Source organism: Hylobates moloch, unplaced genomic scaffold, assembly GCF_009828535.3.
Source record: "Hylobates moloch isolate HMO894 unplaced genomic scaffold, HMol_V3 SCAFFOLD_11, whole genome shotgun sequence".
NCBI lineage: Eukaryota > Metazoa > Chordata > Mammalia > Primates > Hylobatidae > Hylobates > Hylobates moloch.
The window spans coordinates 11202799-11230041 of NW_026652286.1; the positions used below are offsets into that span (position 1 = coordinate 11202799).

At 39.8% G+C, this 27243-nt stretch overlaps 1 protein-coding gene across 5 annotated transcripts in view; it reads right to left on the bottom strand.

Annotated features, from left to right (window-relative positions):
* Window positions 1-22347: 22347 nt before the first annotated feature.
* Window positions 22348-27243, bottom strand: part of IFTAP (intraflagellar transport associated protein) — a 62977-nt gene continuing 58081 nt past the window's right edge. For all 5 annotated transcript variants that reach the window (XM_032166245.2, XM_032166244.2, XM_058446932.1 and 2 more), the window contains one exon: window positions 22348-22598. In XM_032166245.2, coding sequence (XP_032022136.1) covers window positions 22434-22598 — 165 coding nt within the window. In that variant the 3' untranslated portion in view covers window positions 22348-22433. The remainder of the gene's footprint in view (window positions 22599-27243) is intronic.

A 27243-nucleotide genomic window follows, 5' to 3' on the forward strand; every position in this document is an offset into this window, starting at 1 on the left:
GCAACAGAGCAAGACTCTATCCGAAAAAAAAAAAAAAAAAAAACACTAGAATTGAGAGAATAGAGGCATTTAGAAACTAATTAGAAAATATGAAGGCTTCCAAAAGAGGTAAGTAAAAATCAAGGCCTGAATCATGGCAGGCGGAATACAGAGGAGAGATTGAAATCAAAAGGTTATTTTTGCAGAGGCTCTGGCCACCAATGTGGTGCTGTAAACAGGATGGAGGAATATCTGGGTGAGAAAGAGGTGCTGCTTTAGAGTACAATGTTCCGAACATATGAATGACTTGTGCATGCACAAGGGAGCCCTCTCCAGAGAAGACCCAACACACTCATGCACTTCTTCCCTTTCTCAGTGTCAGAGATCCTAGAACTTACCTAGCTACAACTGGGTCACACCTGAGGCTTTCTCCAGCATGATAAGAATACCCAAGACCCTCTTTCAATACACCCAATGTCTATTGCTCATTTATTCAACATCATAAACTCATGTGCTTCCCATCAATATGCACTATACTCAACCTTATAAAGGATAAGACACTGTCTTCATCTCCATGTTCTGACATGTTCTGATAGTCTAGTCCTATTGCAACTCTGGCAGAGAAGGGTGTGTTTTCTTGGTGGTTACCTCTTTTTAAAAAAAGGAAATGACTTTTTCTCCAAAGTTAAAATAAGATGAAATTAAAAAAAGAAAATATTACACACATTGCAATAAAAATACGCAAGATAAAGTTGAGGCAATCTCAGAAAATAGAGCAAGCAAATCAAAATAGGAAAACATTACAGTAGTAATATAAGAAGTTCAACATCTAAAAAGTGGACATTCTGGAAAGATAATAAAGAGGAAATGGAAGGAAGAAAAAATTTCAAGAAAATTTCCCAAAACTGAAAGATCTAAATTTCCAGGCTAAGAGGCTACTGAGTACTTTGCACAAAGGATGAAAATAGACCTATGCCAACACATATCACCATAATCAGAATATTGAGAATATAAAATTGAGATCATATAAAATTCCAGAGAGAAAAAGCGAAAAACTCCTGTGCAATCTGGCCCTGCACACCCCTCTAGGTTCACCTCTTCTCAATCACCTCCCCCTAAGCCCAGCTCCCTTTCCACCCATCTTCCCTCAAATATAAGTAAAAATCACACATCTCCTCTGTTTAAAACCCTCTCATGGCTTACACTGCACTCAGAATACATAAAATACAAAGAAAACAGGGGAATTAGGCTTTAAGTCCACCTCTAAAATTTGACAACTCTTACGAGCATTAACATTCTTAATGAATGGATAAAGGATTCTGCTTTACAGACAGCTACAAAAATGAAATTGTTCTTCCTACCTCTTCACTTCCCCTTTCTAGTTCTCCTATGGTCCTAAGTCCACATGTTTTAGTGCACAATGTTGGCAATATTGAAATGGCTCCATTGTCTGTGGTATATACCCTGGCTCTTGGTCTCAGTTGAGAAAGAATTTAGGACACGGACACACATGAGGAGTGGATTCAGGAGCGGAAATTTTAATAGAAAAAGAAAAGAGAGAGAAAATGCTTCCTCACGTTGAGAAAGCGGGTTGAAGGGGTTCTCTTTTGTGGTGCAACGCCATCAGGTTTGTACAGAGGGCTAAAGAGGCGGTGACTGATTTACATAAGGCTCAGGGGATTGGGTTGACCAGGTGTGCCATTTACTTGGCTCAGGAAAAGACTGGTCCTCCCACCCTAGTCTTTTATTATGCAAATGTGGCCTCCATCTGGTGGCAGCCATGATGCTTGTACACGTGGCTTTATCTGGGGGCTGCCATGACACCTGGCACAGGTGGTGACAGGGAAAAGAGGGCGGGAGATGCCATATTGGGTGGGCCTGGATTTTAGCCACGGGCATTGGCATGTCAATGCTTGCAGGTCTGGTTTTTCAAGCCCCTTTTTGTTAGAAAAGGAATGTTTTAGGGGTTGCTTTTTATTAAAGGAAAATTCCAAGAACTTTCACCCTTTCTAGCTGCCTAAAAACAATTTCTTTTTTTTTTTAATTTTATTTTTATTAAAGTTCTAGGGTACATGTGCACAACATGCAGGTTTGTTACATATGTATATATGTGCCATGTTGGTGTGCTGCACCCATTAACTCGTCATTTACATTAGGTATTTCTCCTAATGCTATCCCTCCCCCACTTCCCCCAGCCCACAACAGGCCCCGGTGTGTGATGTCCTCCACCCTGTGTCCAAGTGTTCTCATTGTTCAATTCCCACCCATGAGTGAGAACATGCGGTGTTTGGTTTTCTGTCCTTGTGATAGTTTGCTCAGAATGATGGTTTCCAGCTTCATCCATGTCCCTACAAAGGACATGAACTCATCCTTTTTTATGGCTGCATAGTATTCCATGGTATATAGCGTGCCACATTTTCTTAACCCAGACTATCATTGTTGGACATTTGGGTTGGTTCCAAGTCTTTGCTATTGTGAATAGTCTTGCAATAAACATACGTGTGCCTCTGTCTTTATAGTAGCAAGATTTATAATCCTTTGGGTATATACCCAGTAATGGGATGGCTGGGTCAAATGGTATTTCTAGTTCTAGATCCTTGAGGAATCGCCACACTGTCTTCCACAATGACTGAACTAGTTTACAGTCCCACTAACAGTGTAAAAGTGTTCCTATTTCTCCATATCCTCTCCAGCACCTGTTGTTTCCTGACTTTTTAATGATGGCCATTCTAACTGGTGTGAGATGGTATCTCATTGTGGTTTTGATTTGCATTTCTCTGACGGCCAATGATGATGAACATTTTTTCATGTGTCTGTTGGCTGCGTAAATGTCTTCTTTTGAGAAGTGTCTGATCATATCCTTTGCTCACTTTTTGATGGGGTTGTTTGATTTTTTCTTGTAAATTTGTTTAAGTTCTTTGTAGATTCTGGATATTAGCCCTTTGTCAGATGGGTAGATTGTAACAATTTTCTCCCATTCTGTAGGTTGCCTGTTCACTCTGATGGTAGTTTCTTTTGCTGTGCAGAAGCTCTTTAGTTTAATTAGATCCCATTTGTCAATTTTGACTTTTGTTGCCATTGCTTTTGGTGTTTTAGTCATGAAGTTCTTGCCCATGCCTGTGGCCTAAATGGTATTGCCTAGGTTTTCTTCTGGGGTTTTTATGGTTTTAGATCTAACATTTAACTCTTTAATCCATCTTGAATTAATTTTTGTATAAGGTGTAAGGAAGGGATCCAGCTTCAGCTTTCTACACATGGCTAGCCAGTTTTCCCAGCACCATTTATTAAATAGGGAATCCTTTCTCCATTTCTTGTTTTTGTCAGGTTTGTCAAAGATCAGATGGTTGTAGATGTGTGGTATTATTTCTGAGGGCTCTGTTCTGTTCCATTGGTCTATATCTCTGGTTTGGTGCCAGTACCATGCTGTTTTGGTTACTGTAGCCTTGTAGTATAGTTTGAAGTCAGGTAGCGTGATGCCTCCAGCTTTGTTCTTTTGGCTTACTATTGTCTTGGCAATGTGGGCTCTTTTTTGATTCCCTATGAACTTTAAAGTAGTTTTTTCCAATTCTCTGAAGAAAGTCATTGGTAGCTTGATGGGGATAGCACTGAATCTATAAATTACCTTGGGTAGTATGGCCATTTTCATGATATTGATTCTTCCTATCCACAAGCATGGAATGTTCTTCCATTTATTTGGGTCCTCTTTTATTTCATTGAGCAGTGGTTTGTAGTTCTCCTTGAAGAGGTCCTTCACATCCCTTGTAAGTTGGATTCCTAGGTATTTTATTCTCTTTGAAGCAATTGTGAATGGGAGTTCACTCTTGATTTGGCTCTCTGTTTGTCTGTTATTGGTGTATAAGAATGCTTGTGATTTTTGCACATTGATTTTGCATCCTGAGACTTTGCTGAAGTTGCTTACCAGCTTAAGGAGATTTTGGGCTGAGATGATGGGGTTTTCTAAATATACAATCATGTCATCTGCAAACAGGGACAATTTGACTTCCTCTTTTCCTAATTGAATACCCTTTATTTCTTTCTCCTGCCTGATTGCCCTGGCCAGAACTTCCAACACTATGTTGAATAGGAGTGGTGAGAGAGGGCATCCCTGTCTTGTGCCAGTTTTCAAAGGGAATGCTTCCAGTTTTTGCCCATTCAGTATGATATTGGCTGTGGGATTGTCATAAATAGCTCTTATTATTTTGAGATATGTCCCATCAATACCTAATTTATTGAGAGTTTTTAGCATGAAGGGCTGTTGAACTTTGTCAAAGGCCTTTTCTGCATCTATTGAGATAACCATGTGGTTTTTGTCTTTGGTTCTGTTTATATGATGGATTATGTTTATTGATTTGTGTATGTTGAACCAGCCTTGATCCCAGGGATAAAGCCAACTTGATCGTGTTGGATAAGCGTTTTGATGTGCTGTTGGATTTGGTTTGCAAGTATTTTATTGAGGATTTTTGCATCGATGTTCATCAGGGATATTGGTCTAAAATTCTCTTTTTTTGTTGTGACTCTGTTAGGCTTTGGTATCACGATGATGTTGGCCTCATAAAATGAGTTAGGGAGGATTCCCTCTTTTTCTATTGATTGGAATACTTTCAGAAGGAATGGTACCAGCTCCTCCTTGTATGTCTCATAGAATTCAGCTGTGAATCCATCTGGTCCTGGATTTTTTTTGATTGGTAGGCTATTAATTATTGCCTCAATTTCAGAGCCTGTTATTGGTCTATTCAGGGATTCAACTTCTTCCTGGTTTAGTCTTGGGAGGGTGTATGTGTCCAGGAATTTATCCATTTCTTCCAGATTTTCTAGTTTATTTGCGTAGAGGTGTTTATAGTATTCTCTGATGGTAGTTTGTATTTCTGTGGTATCGGTGGTTATATCCCCTTTATCTTTTTTATTGCATCTATTTGATTCTTCTCTCTTTTCTTCTTTATTAGTCTTGCTAGTGTTCTATCAATTTTGTTGATCTTTTCAAAAGACCAGTTCCTGGATTCATTGATTTTTTGAAGGTTTTTTTGTGTCTCTATCTCCTTCAGTTCTGCTCTGATTTTAGTTATTTCTTGCCTTCTGCTAGCTTTTGAATGTGTTTGCTCTTGCTTCTCTAGTTCTTTTAATTGTGATGTTAGGGTGTCAATTTTAGATCTTTCCTGCTTTCTCTTGTGGGCATTTAGTGCTATAAATTTCCCTCTACACACTGCTTTAAATGTGTCCCAGAGATTCTGGTATGTTGTGTGTTTGTTCTCATTGGTTTCAAAGACATCTTTATTTCTGCTTTCATTTTATTATGTACCCAGTAGTCATTCAGGAGCAGGTTGTTCAGTTTCCACATAGTTGAGCAGTTTTGAGTGAGTTTCTTAATCCTGAGTTCTAGTTTGATTGCACTGTGGTCTGAGAGACAGTTTGTTATAATTTCTGTTCTACATTTGCTGAGGAGTGCTTTACTTCCAACTATGTGGTCAATTTTGGAATAAGTGTGATGTGGTGCTGAAAAGAATATATATTCTGTTGATTTGGGGTGGAGAGTTCTGTAGATGTCCATTAGGTCCACTTGGTGCAGAGCTGAGTTCAAGTCGTGGATATCCTTGTTAACTTTCTGTCTCTTTGATCTGTCTAATGTTGACAGTGGGGTGTTAAAATCTCCCATTATTATTGTGTGGGAGTCTAAGTCTCTTTGTAGGTCTCTAAGGACTTGCTTTATGAATCTGAGTGCTCCTGTATTGGGTGCATATATATTTAGGATAGTTAGTTCTTCTTGTTGAATTGATCCCTTTACCATTATGTAATGGCCTTCTTTGTCTCTTTTGATCTTTGTTGGTTTAAAGTCTGTTTTATCTGATACTAGGATTGCAACCCCTTTTTTGTTTTCCATTTGCTTGGTAGATCTTCCTCCATCCCTTTATTTTGAGCCTATGTGTGTCTCTGCATGTGAGATGGGTTTCCTGAATGCAGCACACTGATGGGTCTTGACTCTTTATCCAATTTGCCAGTCTGTGTCTTTTAATTGGAGCATTTAGCCCATTTTCATTTAAGGTTAGTATTGTTATGTGTGAATTTCATCCTGTCATTATGATGTTAGCTGGTTATTTTGCTCATTAGTTGATGCAGTTTCTTCCTAGCCTTGATGGTTTTTACAATTTGGCATGTTTTTGCAGTGGCTAGTACCGGTTGTTCTTTCCATGTTTCATGCTTCCTTTAGGAGCTCTTGTAAGGCAGGCCTGTTGGTGACAAAATCTGTCAGCATTTGCTTGTCTGTAAAGGATTTTATTTCTCCTTCACTTATGAAGCTTAATTTGGCTGTATATGAAATTCTGGGTTGAAAATTATTTTCTTTAAGTATGTTGAATATTGGCCCCCATTATCTTCTGGCTTGTAGAGTTTCTGCCGAGAGATCTCCTGTTAGTCTGATGGGCTTCCCTTTGTGGGTAACCTGACCTTTCTCTCTGGCTGCCCTTAACAATTTTTTCTTCATTGCAACTTTGGTGAATCTGACAATTATGTGTCTTGGAGTTGCTCTTCTCAAGGAGTATCTTTGTGGCATTTTCTGTATTTCCTGAATTTGAATGTTGGCCTGCCTTGCTAGGCTGGGGAAGCTCTCCTGGATAATATCCTGAAGATTGTTTTCCAACTTGGTTCCATTCTCCCCGTCACTTTCAGGTACACCAATCAGAAGTAGATTTGGTCTTTTCACGTAGTCCCATATTTCTTCGAGGCTTTGTTTGTTTCTTTTTACTCTTTTTTCTAAACTTCTCACTTCACTTCATTCATTTCATCTTCAATCACTGATACTGTTTCTTCCACTTGATCGAATCAGCTACTGAAGCTTGTGCATGTGTCACGTAGTTCTCGTGCCATGGTTTTCAGCTCCATCAGGTCATTTAAGATCTTCTCTATGCTGTTTATTCTAGTTAGCCATTCAGCTAATCTTTTTTCAAGGTTTTTAGCTTCTTTGCAATGGGTTCGAACATCCTCCTTTAGCTTGCAGTTTGTTGTTACCGATCATCTGAAGCCTTCTTCTCTCAACTCGTCAAATTCATTCTCTATCCAGCTTTGTTCCATTGCTGGCGAGGAGCTGCGTTCCTTTGGAGGAGAAGAGGCGCTGTGATTTTTAGAATTTTCTGCTTTTCTGCTCTGGTTTCTCCCCATCTTTGTGGTTTTATCTGCCTTTGGTCTTTGATGATGGTGAGGTACAGATGGGGTTTTGGTGTGGATGTCCTTTCTGTTTGTTAGTTTCCTTCAAACAGTCAGAACTCTCAGCTGCAGGTCTGTTGGAGTTTGCTGGAGGTCCGCTCCGGATCCTGTTTGCCTGGGTATCACCAGTGGAGGCTGCTGAACAGCAAATGTTGCAGAACAGCAAATGTTGCTGCCTGATCCTTCCTCTGGAAGCTTCATCTCATAGGGGCACCTGGCTGTATGAGGTGTCAGTTGGCCCCTACTGGGAGGTGTTTCCCAGTTAGACTACTCGGGGATCAGGGACCCACTTGAGGAGGCAATCTGTCCATTCTCAGATATCAAACTCCATGCTGGGAGAACCACTACTCTCTTCAAACCTGTCAGACAGGGATGTTTAAGTCTGCAGAAGTTTCTGCTGCCTTTTGTTCAGCTATGCCCTGCCCCCAGAGGTGGAGTCTACAGAGGCAGGCCAGGCCTCCTTGAGCTGCAGTGGGCTCCACCCAGTTCAAGCTTCCCTGCTGCTTTGTTTACCTACTCAAGCCTCAGCAATGGCAGATGCCCCTCCCCCAGACTTGCTGCCACCTTGCAGTTCAATCTCAGTCAGCTGTGCTTGCTGTGGGGGACGCTCCGTGGATGTGGGACCCTCCAAGCCAGGCGTGGAATATAATCTCCTGGTGTGCCATCTGCTAAGACCATTGGAAAAGCCCACTATTAGGGTGGGAGTGTCCCGATTTTCCAGGTACTGTCTGTCATGGCTTCCCTTGGCTAGGAAAGGGAATTCCCCGACCCCTTGCGCTTCCCAGGTGAGGCAATGTCCTACCCTGCTTCAGCTCACACTCCATGGGCTGCACTCACTGTCCAACAAGCCCCAGTGAGATGAACCGGATACCTCAGTTGGAAGTGTAGAAATCACCCATCTTCTGTGTCGCTCATGCTGGGAGCTGTAGACTGGAGCTGTTCCTATTCAGCCACCTTGGAACTTCTAAAAATAATTTCTTAATAACTCCTGTATTATTCCCCCCCTTCTAGAGACATAAACTTAACTGCTGTTAGGGGGTGTTGGATGACGATTCTTTCTGGCTGCTTCCTGCTAAAAAGGGGCATCTTGTTGGGGGACAGCAGTTGGGCCTCCTCTTGAGGTTGATCTAAGTGTTCTCGGAAGAATGGTGTGTCCATGTGTGGCTCTGTCTGCAGCACCATTTGGGGTTTGATTGCTTCTAGGTGAAAAGAGATAAATTTTATAAGAAGGTTTAAAATATAGGGTTAGAATATGAGTATTGAGATTACCACTGTTAATGGAGGTCCTATAGACCAGAACTATGACTGTAGAGTTTGATACCTGTTAGTTACACCAATGAATTGTAATACCGGTTTGCCTCCACTAGATGTCGCTGTACATGATCAGAAACATTCATATAAAAGTAACAGTCCTTTTAGGAAAAGTGGCATTGGATTGGGTGGCTAGAATAACTTTAGTGTTAACCTTGGCTACATTTTTCCTGCAATTATCAATCCTTTCATGACTTCCACAGAAAATCTCTTTCCTTTATAACCTTCTTTGCATAATCAGGATGTGACATATTACCAAACCCAGTAAGAAGTTCTAGCAAACTCAGTAAAACTTTCATGCTTCCCTTTTGTTGGCAGCTATCATCCCTGCTATAAGGATAATAATTAAACAAAATATTATAGCAATGGAAACTCTCTGTCCAATATTTCAATTAAAACGTGCTACCAGCCAGGCATGGTGGCTCATGCCTGTAATCCCAGCACTTTAGGAGGCCAAGGTGGGCAGATCACCTGAGGTTGGGGGTTCAAGACCAGCCTGACTAACATGGGGAACCCCATCTCTACTAAAAATAAAAAATTAGCCGGGTGTGGTGGTGCATGCCTGTAATCCCAGCTACCAGGGAGGCTGTGGCAGGAGAGAATCACTTCAACCCGGGAGGTGGAGGTTGCAGTGAGCCGAGATCACGCCATTTCACTCCAGCCTAGGCAACGAGAGCAAAACTGCGCCTCTAAAAAAAAAAAAAAAAAAGTGCTACCGTGTATAGCTCTACTACAAATAGTAGAGTGAGTAGAGCAATTCCTGCAAGTGTGGTGTAAGTAGATAATTTCCATCTAAAATTTTACTTGCTAAGATATAGAATTTCCCTTTGGGGATCTATGAAGTTCCTTGGTTCTATTTCCCTAAACAAGGAAACCTCTGGGTTATGGGCACCCTATTCACTCTCATTACCTGGCAGAATTTACAGGATAATTGCCCAGAACTAGCATATTGATCTAGATTTTCACATTACCTATCCCTTTTTGTTTCTTCCAAGCTGCAGGAGATTACCACTTGATTCACAGGAATAAGTAAGGTTAGTCTAAAATGTAGGCAAAAAGCTGAAAAACAATTAATGAGACTATGATTTAATGACAAATGTATGATAAGCTTTGGAGCATAATGATAAGCTTCAGAGCATAGTTTCTCTCTCTAGTCCTCATTTTTGGTAAAAGCAAATTATAATAGTATTGGTTTGTTTGTAGAATAAACTTTAGTCTTATATTTCACCTGATTATTTGCATAAGGTGCAGTAAGAATAATTATTTCTATATAAGCCTTTTGGATTGGCTTTGATGGCACTCTGTTTCAAAAGGAATCTCAGATAAGACCTCTTAAAGCCAAGCCCAGCCATGAGTTTGTATCCTGTGAGTTGGGTGATCCTTTTCTCTTGAAGTCCCAAGATAAACTTGGAGCTCCTGGGCCTGTTAGAAAGTGACATTCTTTGCTGACCACAGGTTAGGAACCCTGTGTGGGGACCGTGTAGACAAGGGATGAGGCCAGTTCTCCCCAAGAGGTTTTTATCAGCACTGCAAGCAAAGATAGACTCTTAAAGGGAAGCATACTCTTTCGGTCAAGGCTTTGGTAAAATACCTAGCTTTTCCAGTTGTGTCCTGTTGAAAAAGAAAAATGGATTCTTATTGCACTGATGCAAACAACTATATTTCCGTAAGTTAAGAGTACTCACAGGCAGTTTCCAACTTCTAGAGGAACCAGGCAGACAGAAACAAACATGCTCCAAATTTTGTTTGCAGGAGTATATCTTACTCAATTATTAAAGGCCATAAATAGTTCAAAATAAGTTTTCTTAACTCTGAAAAACAAAACAAGGATCAGCAATATTCCAAGTAAAAGTCAAAAAGTTTGCTTTAACTTTCTGAGTGCAGTCCATTTAGTTAACTCTTGTATTGCTTGACATTCGTGAACATTTCAGTTCTTCATGAGTCCCATACATTCTTTCTCTATTCCAATGTTACAATCTTCAAGGCTATTAAAAACTCACATTTGAGAACACCTGTTCAAGTTTTATAGCTTGATTATAACCTATCTTTTAAGAAGGAACAAAGCAAGACAAAATGGTCTTCGAATGACAAAATTTCCAGGATAGTTACAGTTAAAAACATGACTGACAGGCTGGGCGTGGTGGCTTAGCCTGTAATTCTAGCACTTTGGGAGGCCAAGGCAGGCTGATCACGAGGTCAGGAGATCGAGACCATCCTGGCTAACATGGTGAAACCCCGTCTCTACTAAAAATACAAAAAGATTAGCCAGGCATGGTGGTGGGTGCCAGTAGTCCCAGCTACTCAGGAGGCTGAGGCAGGAGAATGGCATGAACACGGGAGGCAGAGCTTGCAGTGAGCCGAGATCGTGCCACTGTACGCCTGCCTGGGCAACAGTGCCAGACTCCAGCTCAAAAAAAAAAAAAAATATGACTGACAAAGAAATGTAGTTATTTCCATGGCTTATAACTTTACCCTTAATTACAATTGATAGCATATATTTAGACCTTAAAATTTTAGAAATCCCATACAATTTTGGAACATATATTAGTATTATTCACCAAAATATAACTTAAAGAAGATTGGACATCGTTTTGGCAATTTCATGTGACGAAACATGTCAAATAATCCTGTTCACCTGTTTCCCGAATGTTTCAGGGGCCCTCTGAACCATCCAGAAAGCCAGGCAACCAGAAAGATAATTTTGAAACTTAAAGTTTGATTTTGGGGTGCCTGTTAAATGTTAGAGGTTTAAAACACTTGATGTTATGAACTAGAATTCCAAATTGCCATAAATTATTTATTTTGCCAAAACGATGACTCAAAAAGCAAAAATTTTTATTAGCCTTTACTATTACATGAAAATCCTGTTCAAAGCCAAATTTTACCCTTGCATTAATTTATTAATATCAATCCCAATTTGTTTAAATGAAAGCTTATAGATGATTCCATCTAATCTTAACCAATTTGACCATGAGGTGAAAGCTTTACAAGCCCTTTATAACCTCTTTTACTAAAGGGCAGATTAGTGTCTTAAGACACCCTTGTTGTGCTTTTATTTCAGTGCTCGATTTATGAAAAGACCATGTAATATGCTTTTGAATTTAGTTATGTTTACACATTTTTGCAAGATTAATTTTTACAATCTTTCCACAACTTACTTAAACATTTAGCTTATCTTATTAAATGTAAGATAATCCCTTATCCCAGGCCAAAATTTACATTTCCATGCTTTCTTATAATCTTTTACTCAAAAACACATTTCACTGTTTTTATATGCCTTGAATGTAAAACTGTTTAATGATCTCAAATACATGTTGCACTCTTAACCCTTAGCAACTTTTATTTTTGGTGAAAAACCTGGTTAGTAAGTGTTTTTATTTGTTGCTGTTTCTTGAGACACAGTCTTGTTCTGTCGCCCAGGCTGGAGTGTAGTGGGGCGTGATCTCGACTCACTGCAACCTCCGCCTCCTGGGTTCAAGCAATTCTCTTGCCTCAGCCTCCTTAGTAGCTGGGATCACAAGCACCTGCCACCATGCCCAGCTAATTTTTGTATTTTAGTAGAGACGGGGCTTCACCATGTTGGCCAATCTGGTCTCAAACTCCTGACCTCAAGCAATCCACCTACCTAGGCCTCCCAAGTGCTGGAATTACAGGCATGAGCCACCACGCCCAGCCAGTAAGTGATTTTAGTTATGTACCAGCTTAAATATTAAAGTCACATGAACTAAAAAATATTTAAGTGCTTATTTTTTCTTTAAGCCAATTAATTTGAGCTCTTTTTATAGACATCACACACAACACATACACAGTGACACAGACAGAAGATTCAGCACTTGTAAGATTTTTATTTGACACTTTCATAACTGGATTACTGGCTTCAGGGTGGAGCCCTTGGAGGAATAGGGCCAGGATGGCATGCATTTTTAGGGTCTAATAAGCAAGCACAGCTAAAGGCAAAGACAGATCCAGAAAATTAAGGATGCCTTTTTATGCTGGATTTTGGATCCCCAAAAGGAGGGAGAGCCATCTTTTAAAGTGTGTATTTCTTACCTAATTATTACACACCAAAGCCCTCTCCTAATGTGAAGTAATTTGATACCCCCCAAAACTCAAAATGGCCAGATAACACAATGCAAAACAGAACAGAGCCTTTGATTTTGAGAGGGAACTATCTGCTTTTAATTCCTGGGGTTTCATGAGGAAAACAGAGGTTTTTTCCCCAAAACAAAGTCTGTGGCACCTCCTCTGTTTTCCCACGGAGTCCCATGCTACCAGAAGTTATCTTAGGGCCTCTCATGCATGCATTAAGAGTGGCAAGACAAAAAATGGAGAAAAATAATTCAGCAGACTGAGAAAAAATAAAACCTTTTTCCAGCAAAACAAGATCCAAGAAGAGAAAAGCATAAAGGCCTTTTAAATATACCTATAACTTGAATATCCACTTTTAATTAAGCTGAGTGCTCTTTAAGAAAATCCTTTTAAATCCCTTGTTACTCTACTTTAGCCATGCCAAGCAGTTAAGATTTTTCAGCTTTTGAACTTTACAAAAGGTAACCTCACTGGTGAAACCAACAAACCTTAATTAGGTTATGATTAACCATAAGTGTACAAGATATTTTCGAAGTGGGTGATAGGCAATTTTTGAAACGATCATTGCAAAATTGTCACTGAGACAGTGAAAGACATTCAACCCAGCCAACTCCATTTTGTTTCCAGCCCATAAGCTGTCCTTGCCCATCCCTGGGGGTGGGCCAAACCAATGTTGGGAAGAGCCTGATTTACAGTTTATAGTCTAAAACAAAGATGATAACAGCCACTTCATCAGATATACTTCCTTCTTGCCTGGGGACCAGACCAAGAAACTAGCCACAAGATTAAAACCGTGGCCCAGGAGCCAAGCAGCTGGAGGCTACAAAACTCCGATCCTCCCTCAGCTGCTCTCAAGATCAGTGCTTAAGATATTTTGTAAGCCCTACCTTTGAGCTGGCACCACCCAAATCGAAAAAGTGGCTTATCGGATTTTGTGGCCTTCACCCAGGAACTGACTTAGCCCAAGAAGACAGCCACCATTTAAAATGGCAGAGGCTAAAACAAAGAATTCCCATGTGGTTACAGGTCATGTTCCAAAGGACTTGAAACAAGATGGAGGCCTGTAGCCATGTTTGTTACTATTTTGTTGAGCTGGCATGAACAGCAGCCTTATGGGGTCCTGGGCCTGCATCCTAAGCTAAGATACCCTTTCTTTTGACAGAACCATACAGAAAGACACACAAAGCACACCAGATTGGCTACAGCTTAAGACCAACCTCACAAATCCTTTTTCATTATTTTTATGATCTTTTTTACCAGTTTGCACAGGGAGAGGGAAGCCAAAAGCTCGACTGGTAAATTTTTTTTTTTTTTTTTGAGACAGAGTCTCACTCTGTCGCCGAGGCTGGAGTGCAATGGTGCGATCTCGGCTCACTGCAACCTCTGCCTCCCGGGTTCAAGCGATACTCCTGCCTCAGCCTCCTGAGTAGCTGGGATTACAGGTGCCTGCAACCACACCCAGCTAATTTTTGTATTTTTAGTAGAGACGGGGTTTCACCATGTTAGTCAGGCTGGTCTCAAACTCCTGACCTCGTGACCCACCCAACTCAGCCTCCCAAAGTGCTGGGATTACAGGCGTGAGCCACTGCGCTCAGCCTCGACTGGTAAATTTTTACTCTTTTTCCAGCATGTCAGGCTTCTGGATTCCCTTCCCCCTAGCTCAACTCTAAGCCAAGCATTTTAAGGTTTGGAAAATTAACATTTCCCAGGTTGGAAGAACATTATAAAAGATCCATTTTAAACTGTGAAAGAAGGAAAAACACCATAGACCTGAGTTAAGTTGTGGAAAGTTTCTATATACTTAACAGGGTCATCAGAAAACTGGCCTAAGTTTCCTTTTATTTGCCTAAGGTCCCGTAATGAGAAGGGAACTTGAAGGGGTCCCAAATAAGGGGGATCCTCAGATGGTTTCCCTGGAACTTGCTTCTCTAATTTCAGAGAATTATTCCCTTTGGGCCTGCCTGATATGATTGCTAAAAGAGCTGGGTTGATTTTGCAACGCTTGCAAAGGTCTAGTAAAAAGGCCATGCCTTTATGCAAAAGAAAATGAGCTGCTTTTTCTTTAAAGTCTCAGGGTGAAAGATACCCCCAGCACCTCAGAATGCACTTCAGGGGAGTGCAGGCTGAAGATAGTACCCATCTAGAAAGAGAAGCAAGAATAAAAGCATCCTTTTAGTCTCCTTTCTTTCTTTGTGACCCAGGATGGAGGGGAAGACAGTGGGAGCATCCCCACAACTGTTTTCTCTTTTTGGTTCCCAAGTCCTGGCACCATGTTAAATGTGCCACCCATGATTGTAGGCATGACCCTCCAAGCCACGGCACCAGAGGAACTAAGCTTTTGGACCTAGTTGTGCTCCTCCAAGCAGCTGTAGTCCTCTGCTATGATTTCCCTTTGAATTCCTAGACCTGTGCAACCCATGTGCCTCCCTTAAAAAAAATGAATCTCAAGAAAAACTAAGTAATTGGACAAGGCCCCTTTAATGGGGGGTGTGCTAGATTGAACTCTATACTCTCCTATTATGGCCCTTTGCTAAAGCATTTACCCTTAGAAAAACGGTTCCCATTAACCTCTGAACTGAAAATCCTCTGATTAATTAAGTACTGTTCTAACTGGAAACACAGACTAGGTTTCTTAAAAGAACGTAGGGACTGAATGGCCGTTTTCCTGCCGTTGGGACAGGATCAGAACTAAAATTTGGCTATAGAGGACATTTTACTCCTAACTGCTGAAGGCAGAACTTTCCTGTTCACAGGGGGGGCTTAGAGCCTGATTTCTGGTGGTGCAAAAGGAAGGTGCACTGTATGGCAAAGGAAGGACCCCCAACATGCCTCATCAAGAGGATTTCTATTTCCACTAGGGGGCGCTTTTGGCTTAGAAATACAGTGTGCTCACCAGAGACATGGGTAGAGCGAGATGCTTACTAAGTTACTGCCTGCCACGTTTGCCAATCTTTTCTAACAGACCTGTTTCCCTGAACTGTAAAAATTTCCACACATCACATACACAGAGAATAGACGTAGCAACCGCGGATAGAAAAGAAAGGAAAACTTAGCAACAGGATAGCTGGAAGAGAGCCTTGAGATTAAAGGATGGATTTGAGGTTCGCTCCATACTCACCACTCCAATGTGTCTATCTTCTGTTCTGATCCAGCTCCTGGGCGAGAACTCAAAATGAAACGGCTTCATTGTCTGGGGTATATACCCTGGCTCTTGGTCTAGTCAAGAAAGAATTCAGGACACAGACACACATGAGGATTGGGTTCAGGAGCGGCAAGTTTAACAGAAAAAGAAAAGAGAGAGAAAATGCTTCCTCGTGTTGAGAAAGCAGGTGGAAGAGGGCCTCGTTTGTGGCGGAATGCAATTGGTTTGTACAGAAAGTTGAGGGGGCGGTGACTGATTTACATAGGCCTCAGGGGATTGGGTTGACCAGGTGTGTGTCATTTACATAGCCCGTGAAAAGACTGGCCCTCCCACCCTAGTCTTTTATTATACAAATGTGGCCTCCATCTGGTGGCGGCCATGATGCCAGTACACATGGTTTTATCTGGAGGCTGCCATAACACCTGGTACACATGGTGACAAGGAAAAGAGGGCAGGAGATGCCATATTGGGTGGACCTGGCTTTTAGCTGCTGGCATTGGCATATCAATGATTGTAGGTCTGTTTTTTCAAGCCACTTTTTGTTAGAAAAGAAATGTTTTGGGGGTCGCTTTTTAATAAAATAAAAATTCCACTGAGAACTTTCACCCTTTCTAGCTGCCTAAAAATAATTTCTTAATAATGCTTGTATTAATATCAGTATCACATCACATGAATTGCTCCTGAATAGCATTTTCAATTTCAGATGTCATAACAAGGTTTCAAAAGAGCAACTGAGGAGTGGGTAAAGTTCCCATGAGAACCAACTTTCTCTCAATTCTCTATGGGATTCTGATGAATAAAAGAAAGAAACTTGTTGAACATGGAACAGTTCTGTACAACAGGCCAGGCTTCCCAAATTTGCATTGGCCATCAGATTGGTCTAGGAAGTAAAAAACTTATATATGCCTTGAATACAAAAAGTGTTCAATATACATCTAACCAAATTGAATTGATGAAATGGGCCTCCAAGTTCTTCAAGCTACTAAGCTTATATTTTTAGGTTTGATTCATTTAGTAAATATTTATTGAACCCCTACTTTATTGCAGGGCATTTTCAGGGGTTGGGGCAGCTGCAATGTAAAGGCAGACTGGGTTCATGCCTTCTGGTAGCTCCTGTTCTAAAGGGAGAGTCAGATAATAAACAAAACAAGGGTGCACAGTGATAGGGATGGAGGCTTGTGGGAAAAAGATTAAATAGGGCTGTCAGAGGGAGATTCTGGGAAGATATATTTCACCTAAGGCCTGAATAATAACAAGGATTCAGCCAAATGAAGACCAGGGAAGACCAATGAGAAGGAAAAACAAGAATGAAAGCCCTAAGGTGGAAAAAAGGCAAAGTGTTTGGAAAACAAACAAACAAAAAACAAACTGGCCAGAACACAGTAAAAAATGAGGAAGATGGTGCTAGATGAGATTGGAGAGTCACGTAAGGGCCATATTACATAAAGCTGGGTAAGCCATGGTGAGGAGCATGGATTGCTTTTTTACATATGGAGAAATATTTTTCTAGAAAATTCTCAGTAAGATTGTCTCTTTCATGTCATTTCACATGCTACTGTGTTCACTTACCATCAACTTCCAAGAAGCAAGCAAATGAAATGAAAATTTGTTTTCCCTTAACTTTTTTGTATGTTAATTCAACCACAGTAACTTAACACATAGGGAAAAGTTTTTTTAAAATAACTTTTTTAAAAAGAGGATACTGTCGAGGAGCAGTAGCTCACACCTGTAATCCCAGTGCTCTGGGGGGCCAAGTTGGGAGGATCACTTTAGCCTAGGAGTTCGAGACCAGTCTGGGCAACATAGTGAGACCCGGTCTCTGTAAAAAAATTAAAAATTAGCTCGATATGGTGGCATGCACCTGTGGTACCACCTACTCAGGAGCCTGAAGTGGGAGGATCGCTTGAGGCCAGAAGTTCGAGGCTACAGTGAGTTATAATCATGAGACTGCACTCTAATCTGGGTGACAGAGGGAGATTTGTGTCTAAATAAATAAACAAAATGAGAATATAGTTGTGTTTGGAGGAAAATGAAAGAGAATTCTTGACAAAGGGAGTCGAGGAAATTCAACATTGGAGCAGAATCTTTCTTCTTTTTCTTGTGCTATGCCACACAAGATGGATCGTGAAAGTAGTAAGATCACTCAGTGTGTCACCATGCTGAACAAGCCAGGATTGGTGCGACAGGCTTCAAGTGATATTTGCTCTACTTTGATTTAGTTCGTGTTGCAATGGTCACATTATTTAAAGGTACTTTTCAAATTTTCGTGTTCTTCCCTCCCATTTCGGTGTATACACCCAGAGGTTTCTCCTTATATTCTACTCTTTATTAATCTTATTTTTGTTGCCACAGCCTAATCCAGGAAAGCATTTTCCATCCTTACAAGTGCAGGATTACTTGGTTAGGGTTTGCCAACCAGTGTAAAACATACCATTTCCATCAATTTAAGGGATTGCTAAGACTGAAAGGCAGTCATGAAGAAGTATTTGCTAGTTAGGGCAAGGGTAATGGTACAATGGAGACAAAACAATTTCATTCAAAGGTTTTAAGGGACTCATTTTCCACTGTCACTTTTGCCATAATACACAATTTCCCCTCAAATAATTCAGGGATCAAAAATTGTCAAGAGGAATGAAGCCAAGACATAGTATACCAACCCTACAGAAAGAAATGTTCCACCTGCCGTCTTCTCTGCCTAGTTAAGTAATGAAATACTTCACTGAAATGTAGTTCTTTGTAAACACTTAAAAAGGTGGTTTTGTTTCTTCTATTATAAAACTATTTAAGTCCATAAAATGGAGATGTTGTAAAAATGATGAAGTCTTGGCCGGGTGCAGTGGTTCACGCTTGTAATCCCAGCGCTTTGGGAGGCCAAAACAGGAGGATCACTTGAGGCCAGGAGTTAGAGACCAGCCTGGGAAACATAGTGAGACCCTGACTCTATGAAAAAAAAAAAATGTTTTAAAAAATAGCCAGACATGGTGGCTTACACCTGTAGTCCTAAACTATTCAGCAGGTGGAGGTGAGAAGATTGCTTGAGGTCAGGAGTTCGAGACTGCTATGATTGTGCCACTGCACACCAGCCTGAGTGACAGAACTTTTGTCTCAAAAAAAAGTAGTCTTTTTTATTGAAACTACCAAAATGCTATATAGAGAGAGCCAAAAGAGTATCCAATCCTGTGAAAAATTATATAACAAGGTTATCTCAAGTCAGAGAGTACATAGATTGCACACTAAGATCTTGTCTTAACCCCACAATTGCTCTCTCATTTCCACAATGCACTAGTCAAAAATCCTCGCTACTTCTGCTCCCAAATCTCATCAAATCTATGCCCTCCACTTTTACCCACACAGACTATCCTTCAAACTTGTCTCCCTGATTGACCTATATTCATTTTACCTCTCACATTCACGCTGAAGTTATCTTTCTGAAATACATTTTTGATCGTGTTATTCCTCTGCATGAAAACATTAAATAGCTCCATATCAACTAAAGAATAAAGTCTACAGCACACAAGTCCTGCAGAATCTGGCCCCAATCTATATTTCCAACTTCCTCTCCTGCAGCTATCCCGTTTATCCCATACACTAGAAAACTATGGTTTTACTTTAACCAAGCAATAGTTTGTCAGACTCCATTACACCTCTGTGCATTATTCCCTTGGACTGTAATGATTTTCCCCCTTTTCTGCCTCAAAAACTTCTACTAATTCTTTACAGCCAAGCTTAAATATCAGTTTCTCTGTGAGAAGTCCCTAGTTCTCCAAAGCATAATTTAAAAACTCCAACATGCTTTGTCCTAGTAGCTCTTGGTATACACCAGTCTCACAACAAAGGTTATCCTCGACTAAAGTGCTGTAAAATACAAATATGCATGCCACATGTGTAATTTCAAATTTCCTAGTAGTCTCATGAAAAAGGTAAAGAGAAATTGGTGAATTTTAATATTTAACTATTTAATCAAAAAGTACCATTTCAACATATACTAATACAAAAAATATAACAAGAAATTCACAATTTTTTCACTACTAATTCTTTCTTTGAAGTCCAATACATAGTTTATAGTTGCAGCATATTTTAAATTCAGACACTAAGCTGTGATGGTTAATATTGTCAACTTCATTGGATTGAAGGATGCAAAGTATCGTTCCTGGGTGTGTCTGTGAGGGTGTTGCCAAAGGAGATTAACATTTGAGTCAGTGAACTGGGGGAGACAGACCCACCCTCAATCTAGATGGGCACCATCTAATCAGCCGCCAGTGTGGCTAGAATAAAGCAGGCAGGAGATGGAAGAGCAGACTTGCTGAGTTATCTGGCCTTCATCTTTCTCCTGTGGTGGGTGCTTCCTGCCCTCAAACATTGGACTCCAAGTTCTTCCACTTTTGGATGCTTGGACTTACACTAGTGATATGCCAGGGGCTCTCAGGCCTTCAGCCACAGACTGAAGGCTGTACTGCCGGCTACCCTACTTTTGAGGTATTGGGACTCTGATTGGCTTCCTTGCTCCTCAGCTTGCAGACGGCCTATTGTGGGACTTCACCTTGTGATCGTAAGAGTCAATTCTCCTAATAAGCTTCCCTTCATATATATATATATATGAATGTATATATATTATATATACATTCATATATATGTGAATGTAACATATATATATATGTATGTATCTTATTAGTTCTGTCCCTCTAGAGAACCCTAATACACTAAACTGTTTTCCAAAATAACTGATCTGCATTTACATTTTATAAAATGTATAATTGAAAAAGTAGATTCACATACCCAAATTGTTCTAAATGTACTTGAAAGTTTTCTAATACCTGAATCAAATATTAGTTTTTTATTTTAAATTGAAATAAAAATTAAACAACAGCTGAAACTTACTTTCTCAGTCACTATATTTCAAGTACTCTAGTGTACCAGAATGCAGCTAGTGGCTATTATATTGGACAACATAGCTCTATTGTAATTATTTGTGTATATATCTCTCTTCCCTACTTAATTGGACCATGTCTAACTTGCCTGTATCCTCCCCACTGCCTAGCCTAAAGCTTGAACACACAAATGGAGCTTTATGAAATTTTGTTGAATAAGTAAAAATAAATGTGGAAGTCACTTGACTCTAGGGCAACATGAAATCAAGAGCATTCTTTTGTAAAAAATATAAATGGCATTTTTATGAATACATATACACACTCAAACACACACACACACAATTCCTCATACACACACAAGCACAAGTACATGCATACAAGCACAGGCCTGCAGCATTATTCACAATAGCCAAGATATGGAAACAACCTAAATGTTCGTTGATGGATGGATAAAGAAAATGTAGTATATACATAAAATGGAATACTACTCAGCCTTAAAAAAAGAAGGAAATCCTGCTATATGCGACAACATGGGCAAACCTGAAGGGCATTATGCTAAGTGAAATAAGCCAATCACAGAAGGACAAATACCTCACGTCCACTTACATGAGTTAAAAAAGTCAAACTCATAGAAGCAGAAAGTAGGATGGAGGTTTCCAGGGTTTAGGGGAAGGGGGAAATGGAGAGTTGCTGTTCACCGGGTATAGTTTCAGTTATACATGAATACATTCCAGAGATCTGCTGCACAACACTGTGCATATAGGTAACAAGATTGTATTGTACTTAAACAAGAGAGTAGAGCTCGTGTTAAGTTCTTACCACACACACACACAAAAACTAATAGCAAAAAACAAAACAACAAAAAAAAAACAACTCTGGTGTGGGATATTGACAGTAAGGGAGTCTATGTCGGGGAGACGCAGGGGCTGTATGAAAACGGTGCTGTCTTCCTCAATTTTTCTGTGAACATAAAACTGCTCTGAAAAACAAAGTGTACTTAAAAGAAAGAGAAAAGAAAATCAGTTAAGTACATTCAATTTGTTACTAATTCCTTCAATAATAAAAATTAACTGAAACATATTACTCCCCCTTCCTCTGGGCCTTCATCCCTCTTTTCTCCCTCTCTTAACGCATGTATGGGTATGCTACATAATTAGCACTTCATCATGTGTTTTTATATTCTCTAGTTGTTTTGCCTTCTCAAGTTGTATTTTAAGCTTCTGGAGATAGAGATCATTTCTTGAACTTTGTAACCGTTATCACACATGGTTTCATGGTAATAATGAAATGCAAGAATTTAATATATGACATATCATCAATTCTCAGATCCTTTTTTAAGTAAAGCCTTTTCCAATCAATTCCAGAAGCCTAAGCTCACAACAACACTCACATTGATAGCACTATCTCTGGACAGCTAGGACCCAGACCTACTCATATTGGCAATTTTTCTCTAACGTGCTACAATGTGTTTTCATGTGCAATTGTCCTTTACTCTCAAGAAAGTGGGATCATGTTTCTGACCTTTGATACAGCACCCCACATCGCTTAGTGCAATGCTTTCATCAAAATGGATCCTTCCGTAGATGCTGCTTCCTGTTCCCATTTCCCACTCCCATCTCCTCCAACCAGCCACAAGATGCAGCAACAACATGGCGAGAGAGAATTCTGTAAGGGCAGCAATCTCTTTGGCCTTGTTGCTCTATATCCCTAATAACAGGTAACTCTGATAAATGAGTGCACACATGTAAATTTCCACAAAGGGAATTATAGTAGGTTTATCTTTTATTCTAATGTTGCTTGAATAAGAACAAAATTAAAATAAGCACACACACAAAACATGCCTCTGTGAATCAGTCACAGGATTCCTCTAAGTCTGGGCTGGTGTCCTTTCTCTTCTGCTTGCATAGCTCTTTGATGGTCTCTATCTCTGCAGGACTAAACTTGGAGGTTAGCGTCACATTGTCATAATCAAATTCTTCATCAAGTGAAAAGGGTTGAACTTCATCTCCAAGTATCTATAAAAGGTAACAAAAGAGGAAAAAACATACACAATCATTGTAAATGAAGATAAAGTTGAAAAATTAACTCCCTATTAATATTTAATTAAACCTTTTTTCAGACTTCAGCACTCTCAGCTGATTAAGCTGTTTTTAAGTAAAAGAATGAATTCAATTATTCAATTTGACCTAATTTAAGCCTCTTAATATGCCCCATTTGTACCATGCTGTATCTGAATGAATATCATTAACCAATGCTGCCCAAGGCAAGAATCAGAAAGTCTCCCTTGCATATACTCATTATACATTTTACCACTTGTAGTGTCAAGACTACAGAAGCATACAGAAAAACCAACAGTTATATTAAAATGTGAGAAAAATATACACTAAGATTTTTATCAACCTTAAATAGATTTTCACTATTTGCTAAAAAAGATCTATATTAATAAAACGTACTTTTTAAAGATAAAAATACCCTACATTGAATATACTTCTTCAGATAATACCTATAACTCTTGGCTAATAAGAGTAAAACTTGGAACATGTTTTAAATTTAAAAGTCCAGGATCTCTTTTTTTTAACAAGAATTTAAAAATATTACAGTTTATCTATAAGTAGTTACAAAGAGATGTAATAATTTTGAATCTATTCATAATTTGTGAGTTTTAAAGACTTCCTAAAGGAAGGCAGATAAAAAAGCATATTTTCCAGTAAACCAAGAGTATGCCTTAAATCTCTTGTATCGCCCCCTAAAAAGCCTCTCCAAAAACAAATGGTGTGCGATACAGTGAAATCATCCAGTACTTCTATGTAGCTCCACAATATGCATAGTGATGCTGAAATAATCGAAAACTATGGTTTATGCAAGAATGAAAAAATGTCCCAAAGCTATAATCAGCTTTAAATATTCTTGCATGGAAGATGATCTCATTGATGGCCTATGCAATGTTGGTAAAAATGTAGCATGTAGCTCAAAAACTATCTGCTGTTACTAAAGGTGAAAGAAAAAATAATAAGTAGTTATCTCCTACCTGTTCCACAAGTTATGTTTTGAAGTTAGGTGTGCAGTTCTAATAGCAAACGCTCAGCCATTTATCATCCTTTCTTAGTAAAATCAGCAGGAGAACAACTTCTGGAGATGTGTTCATTTCCTCTTTATTAGAAAGGAACTTAGTGCTTTCCTGACAAAACTGCCACTGAGTTTCCATAGTGAGTTTGCCATGGTGAGTTTCCACCATGTGTCAGCCCTGAGACTAGGAACCATGTGGCAACAGCAGTGATATTCAAACAACCCTGCTGGTAGTCAGTGTTACCCCTACCTTATAAAGCTCTAAAAGGTTAAGTAACTTTCCCAAAATACACAGTTAGTAAGGGAGAGAAGCAATATTTGGATCCAGGGTAATCTGCTTCAAATAAAGCCTCACCTGCTCAACAGAAACACCAGCAAGAATCAACCTTGAAGTTTTCACTAAGCCAAGTCATAGCTCTTTGGAGAGAAGACCTTTTCTAAATAAGATGATCCATTCTCACAGCCTACCATTAGAAAACTGTACTCAAGGCTATAAGTAATACTATGACTATCTTAAAACCCAGCTGTACACAAAAAGCAAATCAGCCTGCAAGGCTGATCAGTCCATTTTGATCACTTTCTGAGATCAAATTTATCATCAACACAGCCAAAGTGACAGTGGGACAATCTTGCTTAGATGGCTCAAATGCAGAAACACACACACACAATGACACAAGATGTTCATTTCCTGAATGTTAAGCGTTCTTGCTGTCTCCAGCTCTACTCAGTAGTAAGTACTGAGGCCTGCAGGCTTGGCCACAACCCCATCCGGAGCCGATTCTAGCTGATCCTGGCAAAACATAAGGAGGACACCCTGTTTTCACCAATATATTCAGTCTGATGGGAATTTTGCTGCCCTTTCATGCCTGGGTAAAGGCCTTTCATCACATGTCTATTAAGCTTCAAGCTGCCCATACCTGCATGTGTCCCCTATACTAGGTCTTTAAATTCTACCTTCAAGCCTCTAAAACCTGCCTACACCTTACTAGCCATCCTCACTAGATGCAGTCACTTTGTCTTCACCCAACTCTCACTTAGGGGTTAGAATATAATTTCAAATTAGACAAATCCATTTGCCATGTTAAAATCTCAGTGACACCATACCATGCCCCCGACTCCCTCTACAGAACACAAATAACCTCAATCCCCACCTCCCTTCCCTTTACCTGTTCACTCAATAAACATTATATAGCAGATTCTGGGAACATAAAGTGATTATAGCAAAATCCGTGTCTATAAGGTTTCATAACTTCAAGGAGAAGACAGAAGTATAGGAATGATTTCAGTATCACGTGCTGTGCTCTCCAATAGAGGAATGCAAAAAAGGGAAACAGAAGCATAGAGAGGAAAGTGCAGAAGCTTCACTTACTCTTCTATTTTTTTTTTTTTTTTTTGAGACAGAGACTCCCTCTGTCACCCAGGCAGGAGTGCAGTGGCATGATCTCAGCTCACTGCAACCTCTGCCTCCCAGGTTCAAGCAATTGTCCTGCCTCAGCCTCCTGAGTAGCTGGGACAACTGGTGCATACCACTAGCCCTGGCTAATTTTTGTATTTTTAGTAGAGACAGGGTTTCGCCATGTCAGCCAGGCTGGTTTCAAACTCCTGGCCTCAAGTGATCCACCCACTACAGCCTCCCACAGTGCTGGGATTACAGGCATGAGCCACCGCACCTGGCCTCTTACTCTTGATTGAGTTTTGCCACTCTCCAGAAAATCCTGCTAGCCTCCCCACACATCACTTCACTTATTACCTACCTCATCCTAGCAACCCAGATAAAGTAAGGCCAGTATTTCGGACTTACTTCTAAACTCTGATCAGGGCTCCCATGGCCAAGTTGGTTCTAGATACGGCCCAACCCATTGCCTTCTTAAGATTCTCCCTTCCCTGAGGTCTCAAACTACCTTGTGGCTATAATATCCAGACTTATGGTACTAGAGATGTAGAAATTTATTCTTAAATGGAAACATCTTATTTTCCTTTAAGTTTTTTTTTTTTAATACATTTACATTCTTCTCTGTCATGGAGGATGATTTTCTTCATCAGTCACTTGGTACTAACCGTAACAATAACATGGAATAAAGTTTTCAGCAAGTCAGTAAAGATAATGTCAACACGAAGATTATTCATTTATAATATCCTTCAATGTATAAAAATATAATTAAAGATATAAATTTCTTCACTAAGAAATTAAGGGTTATCAACAGCAGCTATTAGATTTTCTAGGCAATCAGTTAGATATTGAGATATTAAAGCAAGAAATAAAGAATAGTAATAATGTCACATTTGCAATGCCAAAACATGACATTCAGGACACTCTAAACCATTTTGGGGATATACTGTAATGTGGCCAGTACATCCCTGAGTCGAAATGTCAGAGGAATAGCCTCTGCAGTCATTCAGATATTTTACATTCTTTCCACAAACTCTACATTCCTATTAAATTCTAGTCACTGTGTTAAGTGCTAGGGATACAAAGATGAAGACCTATATGAAATCACAAACAATGAGATAAACACATAAACAAATCATTAGAGTAAAATGTGGTAAGAACAGGGTGATGGGAACACAGAAGGAATACCTGACCCAGACTAAGTTGGAGGGGATTGGGAAGGAATCAGAGAAGGCGTCTTGGAACAGGTGATATCTGAGCTGACTCTTAAAGGGTAAACATTAGTTTACAAGTTGACGAAGGAGAGCTTTGCTGACAGGGGGAGTCTCCATGAGCAGACCATGGAAATAAGATGCAGAATTTCACATTTGTGAGTCTGAAAGTAGGTGAGCATTGTCAGAGCACAAAGTGTAAGTCGGAGAGTAGCAAGAGACAAATATGGTGCCAAATCATCCTAGAGATGATGAAAAGTCACTGAAGAATTTTTTGAAGGCAGAGAAAACACTTGGTCATCTATGCATTTCAGATAAATTCCTTCATCCATTAAATTTTTATTAAGTACCTACAATGAGACAGGTGCTGGAGTAAAAAAAAAAAAAAAATGCCCTGCCCTGTTGGAGATTATATGAGACAGATCACTATGAAGGTTAAACAGAAGGTAGATTTGAGTGGGATAAGCCTGGAGCCAGAAGAGTACTCAGGAACCTGCTAAAGCAGTTCAGTAAGATATCATGAGAACAGAGGACTGGTAGGAGAGACTTGAAAAATCTGTAGAAAGTGAAATTGGCAGCACTCGATAAACGACTGGATATGGAAATGTAAGAAAAGGAAGAATGCAGAAAGGGAAGTGGGTAAAGATAAGCACAGTTCAATTTGAATGTACCTGAAGAAATCTAGATGAATTGAATATACAAACTTGAAACTGAAAAAAAAGGTATGAAGCTAGAGATACCAATTTGGAGATGAAGATGGATTCAAGTATGTAGGCTGGGAACAACTATAGGTTAAGCACAGAACGCTAAGGAACACCAACTCTTAAGGGATGGATGGAGAGAAAACCCAAAGGAGTCAGGGAAAACACAATTTGAGAAATACATAAAGAATCACAGGAGATCATTGATGGACATTTGGCTTCCTGTGCAGCGCACCAACATGGCACATGTATACATATGTAACAAACCTGCACGTTGTGCACATGTACCCTA